The following is an 8,952-nucleotide window of genomic DNA, read 5'->3' on the forward strand; positions in this document are numbered from 1 at the left end:
AGGAGTCAGAGGTTGGGTGAGAGCAGTCAGTGCTTGGGGTGGGAGGAGTCAGAGCTTGGAGTGGAGAATTGGAGGCAGCATTGCAGCTTGGGGTAGAAGGAGTCAGAGGTTGGGTGAGAGCAGTCAGTGCTTGGGGTGGGAGGAGTCAGAGCTTGGAGTGGAGAATTGGAGGCAGCATTGCAGGTTTGTTTTCTTCTACTGTAATGGGTTGCAGTAGATTTCACTTTGGAAGCATCTGAAGCTAGGAAATACAGTCATTCAGTCAGCAGATAGTCTCACGGAGTATCTGTATTAATGAAGTCATTCTCAAACTTTTTTCTCATGGTCCTTTTACACAACGGAAAGGGATTTTGTTTCATGTGTAATAGCTGAAATGTACCATATTGATATTGAACCTTAGAAAAGTTATTTAACTCAGTAATAATAATAACAACAACAGTAATATCCAGGTGGTGGTGATGTACATCTTTAATCCCAACACTCAGGAGGCAAAGACAGGTAGAGCTCTGTAAGTTCAAGGCCAGCCTGTTTTACAGAGTGTGTTCCAGTACAGCCAAGGCTACATAAAGAAACCCTGTCTCAAAGTAAATGGATGGATGGATGGATGGATGGATGGATGAATGGATGGATGGGTGGGTGGATGGATGGACAGACGGACGGACAGACAGACAGACAAATAAATAGATAAATAATAGTAAACCAAGCCTGAGCTGCAGAACGAGGTCACCGCAAGCTCAAATAACTTGTGAGATCCTCTCTCAAAAGTTTTAGATACACAGTCTTTAATAAATCTGTTGGAATACTTGCTTCATATGTGTGAGTCCGTTCAATCTCCAATATGGAAAATAGCTATATATAATAAGTTCTTTATATAATAATAAAAGTTACATTTTTACGAAGAATACTTTAACAATACAGCTTGTGGTGTGTGTACTTGTGTTCTTTTCTTGCGGGTCTCTGTGATGTATGGTCATCAGAACAGAACAGGGTTTTGATTGGAGACAGTGTATTGTGTTGCAGTCTGCTTGAAGTAAACAAAGAAAATTTGTGCTTCCATAGATACATATTTGGAGCCGCACAGACCTCATGAAAGGGTCTCGGGAACTCCCTGTGGTCTTCAGGCCACACTGTGAACCACTGTGCTTTAGAGCAGTGAAACATGAATAGTGGGCTCTGTTTGTTCACCAAATGTTTATTTAAAAGGTTAACATGGGCCAGCAAATGAGAAATTAATGGATCTGGTAGGGATAAAGAGTTCAGAAGTTGAGGCTGAGTTTGGAATTTCTTTTGCAAGCTAAGTGTTGTATGTTTGGGTGGGCAGGGTACCAGTGATGCTAGGTAATAGTCACAGACACTGTGGGAAGGTGGTGATCGGAAATACAAGCCCGTCCTTCTTAAAGTACATTGGAAGGTAAGCATAAGAAATTGAAAACTGGAGCATCAGCTGGTATCTCAGAGAGAAAACAGTGTTTCTAGCACAGGAAGGTATTGGTGTCATGATGGGGGATGAGTGTAGGCTGCTTGGACAAGGGCTGCTGTCACAGAGGATCCTGCTGTGAGTCCATCAGCAGTCCTCCAAGGGCTCCTCTCGGCCGCTCTGTATGTCTTCTGGAGCACAAAGGCCCTGAGGTGGAGGTTCAGTGTCCCCACTGTGTGACATCAGGCCGGCTCACTTCCCTCCTGGGAGTCTTCAGGGAGGAGCGCTCAGTCAGGCCTCTGTGTGTGTGTTGGTGGTGGTGGGGGGTGCCCTTACAGTACACAGCTTTCTTTCTGATCCTTCTCTTTTGATTTTTCCTTTTTTTTTTTCAGGCCATCCAGACCTTTCAAGTTCCCGAGAAGGTAGAGTAATTTAAATCATCTTGTTTGCTAATAAACTTCTCTGCAGTTTCTATTTCTCTGCTTTCTCTACATTTTGTTCTTTCCCCCTTCTTCATTCACATTTTATGAAGGAAAAATACATTTCTTTTCTCATACAGCAACTGCTTTCAGAACCCAATATCTAGAAAAGTACTTTTCAAACAGAGCAGATTTTCTTACCCTTTAAATTCTCTCAGGGTCTGCTTTCATATTTGTCTAGCTATTTTGCATTCTTTCCTATTCAAGTTGGCTTTTCTATCCTTTTCGTTGGCAGGAGGGGCCAGGGTCACGTGCACCTCCTTTATCTTATTTGTTGAATAACAGTATCTACCATTCTGCCAACTAGTGTGACTTGAATTAATGGTAGTTTATTTCTAATGCATTAGATGTTTTTCTTTTAAAAAAAATGTAATTGTATTAAGATGAAGGTATTCATTTATGTGGAATTTTTTATTTTTTAATTATACATATGTATATGTGTATATGTTTATGTATAGGTATATGTATATGTCTGGGGGTATGTGCACATGAGTATGGGTGCCTGTGGAGCCAATGGTATCAAATTTGAAACTATAGCAACAAGCAGTTGTGAGACTCTTGATGCAAGTGGTGGAAATAGAAATATAGCCATTTCACTATTAACTGCCGAACCCTAGGAACCCTTAGATAGAACTCCTGAAAATACAGCAAAGACACTGTCCTTTAGACTGTGCTCTTAGACAGTGTGGCTCTAGGTACAGTGTCATCACACTTAAACTTGAAGTGACCTGTGAGGTTCAGCTGCCACAGAAGCTCAGGTAGAAAAGAGTCCATCCTTCCCAGTGGGAGCACTCACTGTCTAGAGCAGCGGTTTTCAACCTGTGGGTCAGGAGCCCCTTGGGGGTTGAACAATGCTTTCACAAGGGTCCTATATCAGATAATCCTGCATATCAGAAATTTACATTATAGTTTATAACAGTAGCAAAATTACAGTCATGAAATAGAAATGAAATAATTTTACTGTTGGGGGCCACCACAATATGAAGAACTGAATTAAAGGGCTGTAGCACTGAGAAGGTTGAGAACCACTGGTCTAAAGCAAAACTCAGTCTCCCAAGGGGAGCACTCACTGTCTAAATAATATTTAGACAGTGTCTAAATAATAATAAATAAAATTCTCGATAGCAGACTTTCCTGTTTGAAGTAACTTAAGATTTTGATAAAAAAAAATAAAATATAAATTACATTTAGCCTTCTTGGGTGATACGAGGACCTGGGCCCAGGGCCCAGCATTTGTTAAACAGGCACTCTCTTGAGCTGAGCAGCATCTGCATTTTAACTTTTGGGGGGGGGGTGAATCTCTTCTGTGTGCGGGTTATGGAGGCTGGAATTCAGTGTCCGCTCCTTTCCTCTGTCACTCTCCACCTCAGTTTTACCGGCCCTGGACCTTGCTGTTCCAACCAGGAAGCAGTTCCCAGGCTCTGCCTGTTTCAGTCCAGTTTCTGCTGAGGATCCAGGCTCAGGCCTTTGTGCTTGCACCAGAAGCACTTTATCTACTGAGCCAAATGACCCAGGCCAAACAAACCATTTTAACCGGTTTGAAGAGCACCATTTTGTGACTACATACACACACACACACACACACTTTCATCTTATAAAACTGAAATGCTATACAATAACTTTGTCCTCATTTCCTTTTGTCATAGTTTTGGCAACCACAGTTCTACTTTTTTGTCTCTGTAAATTTGGCTGCTCTGGGTATCTCATTTGAGGACAGTCATCCATCTCTTGTAACTCTGAGTGACATTTAACCTAATGTCCTCGAGGCCATTCATATTTTAGCACGTGTCACAAGTTCCTTTGTTTTCAAGGCCTAATCATATTCTGTTTTGCTGTATATAAATATCATACTTTTTCTAGTTCTTCCACTTTTGCCCCATCCTGAAAAAGAGAGACAGAGACGTGGGGAAAGATATACAAATAAACATGCCCTATTAACAAAAATACTCTCACTTTTCTGGAAATAATGATTTTCTCAGCAGACTAAAATTTTAACATTTTGAGAAGATTTGGGTTTTCCTCTGTTACCAAATTGATTTTTTTAAGAATCTTAATTTTTTCTTTTTAGCATATCTACATATAAATACAACTTACTCCCAAAAGCTTTTCCTGATTTTCCAGTTCACACCTCACCTGGAAATAACCTCTTCTTTTTAATTGGCCAAGCATCAGTTCTGTTCTTTTAGGACCACACTTTTGCCTACTTTTGTAGATATCTGTGCCTGTCTGATTTTCTGCCCTTGGCTGTAAATTCCTCGAGCACAGATCTTTCTTCCAGTCTTTGCATCACCACAATGCCTTGCATCTTACTATTGATGTCTGTTAGATGAATCTGTACCCTCACACAAAGGAGAGAGATGCTTATCCTGTTTGTGTGTGTCAGTTTCTTCGAATCTGAGTTGTTCTTCCCGTTAGGTTAACAACTGATGCCACTAGAAATGCCTGCACTTAAGGGACAAGAAAAATTGTGAGGATTTTGGGGAAAAGCAATAAACTGCGGGGGAGGAAGGTTTTTTTAGAAAAGAAGAGAGAACACAAAATCTTAAAATTTGCTCAGATCTGTAAGGTGGAAACCATGACCATTTAGTTGATTTGGGCAGTGCCAAAGTCAGGAGAGGAAAGGAGCATCTAGTCAAGCTACACCCTTTCGGGGAGGCTTGAGCAGGTTTCTCAGAGGCCACAAAGGGTAAGCCAGGAGAGAAGCAAACAATTGACTGTGGAGCTTCCTGTGATGTCCGTGACCTGAGCATAGGGTGGTTCTGTAAGACCCTTCACAGCTACCTCCAGTCTTCTTCCAGAGTAATCCGGGCAATAAGGCTGAGCTTCCGTAAGTATATTCAGGGGACTTCCAATTGGATACCAGTCTAGCACACAGTACCATCCTCACCAGGGAGCCAGGCTGCCCACTCACTAGAGTCATGGTGCAGGGAAACGTTTAAGAAACCCTGTTTCTAAGAGGCTCTGAGAGCCAACCGAGAGATGACATGAACTTGATACAGTGGTGGCTAGGACAGAGCTTCAGGCCCTCTGCACAGGGAGAGCTCTCCCAGCCTTTCTGGGTCACTCCCTCCTAATCCACAAGTTACAGAGGAGGAAGCATTCGCAGTTGTACTGAGTTCTAGCCAAACGTCTCCCAGTTAAGCAGGTGGGTACAGGATAAGTGTTACCTGGTGTGTAGGGCGGCTTGTGTAAAAGACCAGTCCTTTTAAAAGTTGTTCTAATGCACATATGGTTCACTTTTCAAAAAAAAATAATAACGTGTACATGCTTTAGTGTTGGTCAGGAGTGAAATGTTATAGCTGTGTCTGTGTGTATTTTATAGGCAATCTTAAATATCCTTTACTCCTCCCACTTTTATAGGTTTTTTTTAACCATGATATTGTAATCATCTGGATTTCATTTCGCACATGGGCTGAATAGGCACTAGGTACGGAAGTCCTGCCGCAGTCGGTGCTGTTCAGGAGAAGCATTGTCTAAATGGCTGTGCATCTCCCCCACAGCACTGAGCCTGCTCAGATGGCGTGCTGAACAGTTGTCTCTAGAGAGGCCAGCGTGGGAAGCATCTGCTGTGTACGGAAGGAGTTGTGATATAGTGAGGTTAAGTGTATGTAGAAGAATGCGTGAAAGAACTAACCATAAAGCATCTACATGGCACAGGTGCGCGTAAGCAGCATGTGGCAGGACTGTGGAATCAAAATCAAATGTTTTCAAAGGCAAGGAAAGCAATTATTGGAAGAGAGTTTTAGAGTTTCTGTGTATGTGTGCATATTTCTCGAGAACACAAAGCAAAAAGTCCTTCTGGATAGATTAAGCTACAGATGAAAACTAAGCAATGCAGGCACTGTCCTCTCTTGATAACATGTTTGTAAGAATGAACAACTTCTGGTTCATGTGAAAGGGAGGATCCCTCTAGAATGCAATGAATAAGTGCTTAGGTCCGGAGCGTCCACATTTCACGGCTGGTATTTTCCGGTCTCGTGCAAAGTGCCCTTTCTAAAGAATGGAGTGATGGAAGGAATGGCTCAGGGGTGCTCCTCAGGGGTGCTCCTCAGGGGTGCTCCTCAGACAAAACAGTGGTCTCCTCACTGTAGTGGAGGATGTTTGCAGGGGGCCGGGGGCCACTCGGAGGACGTTGGGGTTCGTGGGTTCCCGTCCCATCCTTAGTCATCCCTAAAGGCAGCTGTAGCTCGCCTAACACAATGTTCATGCAGTAGTCTTAAATCCAGAATATGCAATCAGACAGATAATGATCAACTCAGTGTCCCATGGTCTGTGTGATTTTGCAGAGAGAAACTAAGAGTTAGTGGGGCTAGGACTAAGAGTTAGTGGGGCTAGGACTAAGAGTTAGTGGGGCTAGGACTAAGAGTTAGTGGGGCTGGGACTTCCTTTCTTTTTGAAGCGAGATCTCACTAGGTGGCTCTGGCTGACCTGGAACTCAAATATGCTAGCAAAGCTGGTCTTCAGCTCGCAGAGATCCACCTGCCTCTGCCTCCCAGGTGCTGAGGGTAAGGTTTGGCAAAGGTAGCTGGAGAGACAGCTGTGGGCACTGGGAACAAAGCTCTTGTCTTTGGGGTGTGAGCAGCTGTTGTCGGCTGAGCCATGTCTCCAGCCATAGACATTTTATAGTGTGAATTTGAAGAAGAATCTGGCAAGTTTACTGCTTCCTTGTGTCTTTAGTTTCATGTGTGTTTGAAGAGAAAGATGGAAACACAGGAGTTAGAAGCCAGATTCTAGACCCAGATTACCTAAGGCTTTATGATTTAACCAATTCCTTAGCCTGTCTGTGTGGGTATAAGAATGACGCAGATGTCTGTGTAAGGTACACAAGCCACTAACACTGCAGTGAGTGCAGACCGTTATTCATGTAAAGTCATTTTAAAAGAACAAGCAGTAGGAAATGCCAGGGCAAGCTCCTTAAGGCATAACTCTATTGTGGCTTAATTCTTTCCTCGGAGTGATAATTTGAAGTAAATATGCCATAGAGTTCGTTCTGAGAACTTCACAGTCAGCACTGAGTGTGGAGATTGAAGGGCTGTCTATACAGCAGTACTTCCTGGCATGTAAACCCCAGCTTTATTTGTAATCACTAACATGTCCTCAAAGAAATGCCTCATATACTTAATAAAGAAGTCTCTTAAAAAAAAAAAAAGAAGTCTCTTTCACATGAACCAGAACTGGGCATCACAGTCGCCAGGTGAACCACCGCTGTTTAGAATCCCAGAGAAAAGTAGTCACACCCTGGGTGTTTGGGGGTTTTCTTCTTCTAATAAAGATTGGAGCAACTAGACGCCTCCTCCCGCATACTCTCTGACACTTAGAAAAATTTCGGTCTCACAAGGTTCTGACAGTTCATCCCTGTCAGCGTGAGGATAACAAGCACAGTGCAGGAGGGCACAGAAATGGCTCTCACAGCCAGAGGTGGTATGTGTGTGAAACAGGCCCATGACAGAGGTAGTCATGGAAGATGAGACTAGAGTCAGCCTGAGGGGGCTGGAGTGCCAAGGGGCGGTAGGACTCTGGGGCAGCGTTCTGCTAATCAATAAAAATTAATTGGGCCCCTCTTACAAACTTCTGTTCTAGGTACTGATACCACACTGACCAGAGAAAATTTCTCTGCTCTGGGAGCTCACAGTCCACTGAAAATCTTCATTAGTCATTTCTAGGAAGGAAGTGGCTTTGGGGAATATAACTGGGGTGTGTTCTGGATCGCACTACATGTACCTGTTCATAGACTTTTTCCCTTTAAAAGAGATGATTAAAAGTATGGAGGAAGAAAATAAGAACAGAAACAGAAGTTCTGACTCTGCAAGATGGAGCCTTCGTTTTTTATTTTGTTTTCTTCTTTAGTTTGCTTCTTCCCAGGCATCCATACAAATCCAAACTGTTATTTGTCATATAGCCTGCCTAGACTAGCCCAGTAGCCTGTGGCCACTAACCAGTGCTACTTTATCAAAGAAATGAAGGGATAGTGATCTTGACATTGTTTGCATCGATGTATGTAAATACTTCTAATTATATTAGTAGATATCTGCGCTGGTCTAAACATGGGGATCTCACACTGCTCTGTGTGCAGCCTTACCTCCACACTGCTCCTCAGAGGTCTTCTCTGCTCGCTTTGTGCCTTGTAGTTATGCAGCGCTGCTAGCCGACTGGCCTGTGGTGGTCCTGGGCATGTGCACTCTGCTCATCGTGGTCTGTGCTCTGGTGGGAGTCTTAGTCCCGGAGCTTCCCGACTTCTCTGATCCGCTGCTGGTAAGGAGAACTTGACCTGTCCTACACCTCAAACCATCTCCCCGAATTAAGAACTTAAATGTGTGGTATATTCTGTTAGCAGCTCTTTCTTTCTCTGTTTCTGAGATAGATCTTACACGGTAGCTCCTTGAACTTGTCATCCTCCTGCCTCAGCCTTGTGAATACTGGGATTACAGGTCTGAGCCACTACACCCAGCTCCCCATTTCTTTAAAAGCCTATCGCAGTCAGCGCGCAGTAACCATGTAGCTCCCTTTCTACAAGAGGTGTTATCAGCCAGGTGTGGTGGCTCTGCATGCCTTTAATCCCAACACTCTTTAATCCCAGAGGCAGAGGCAGAGGCAGAGGCAGGTGGATCTCTCTAAATTGGAGGCCAGCCTGGTCTACAGAGGGGCTTCCAAGATAATTAGGTTTGTTATACAGAGAAACCCTGTCTCGGAAGCAAAAACAAAAAACAAAAACCCAAACAGATGTGTTATTTATACTCTTAGGTAAGGTCAAGGAACTTGTTCACACTCAAGCTCAAGATGTCCCCACATCTCTGTCCCCATGTGATGTGGGATCTTCTGTTTTGTGTTGATTTCATTGGTTAAATAAAGAAACTGCCTTGGCCCTTTAATAGGACATAAAATTAGGTAGGCGGAGTAGACAGACAGAATGCTGGGAGAAAGAAGCCCAGTCAGTGAGTCACCATGATTCTCCTCTCTGAGATGGATGCCCGTTAGACTCATCCCAGTAAGCCACACTCAAGTGGCAATACAAATATTAGAAATGGGTTAGATCAATATGTAAGAGCTAGCCAATAA

General features: G+C 43.4%; 1 protein-coding gene across 7 annotated transcripts in view; it reads left to right on the plus strand.

The window, feature by feature from the left end:
• Positions 1-8,952, plus strand: part of Disp1 (dispatched RND transporter family member 1) — a 154,536-nt gene that overhangs the window by 130,630 nt on the left and 14,954 nt on the right. For all 7 annotated transcript variants that reach the window (XM_026779841.1, XM_005348926.2, XM_013346992.2 and 4 more), the window contains 2 exons: positions 1,810-1,839; positions 8,025-8,148. In XM_026779841.1, the coding sequence (XP_026635642.1) occupies positions 1,810-1,839; positions 8,025-8,148 (154 nt within the window). The remainder of the gene's footprint in view (positions 1-1,809; positions 1,840-8,024; positions 8,149-8,952) is intronic.

Source organism: Microtus ochrogaster, chromosome 6 (genome assembly GCF_000317375.1).
Source record: "Microtus ochrogaster isolate Prairie Vole_2 chromosome 6, MicOch1.0, whole genome shotgun sequence".
NCBI lineage: Eukaryota > Metazoa > Chordata > Mammalia > Rodentia > Cricetidae > Microtus > Microtus ochrogaster.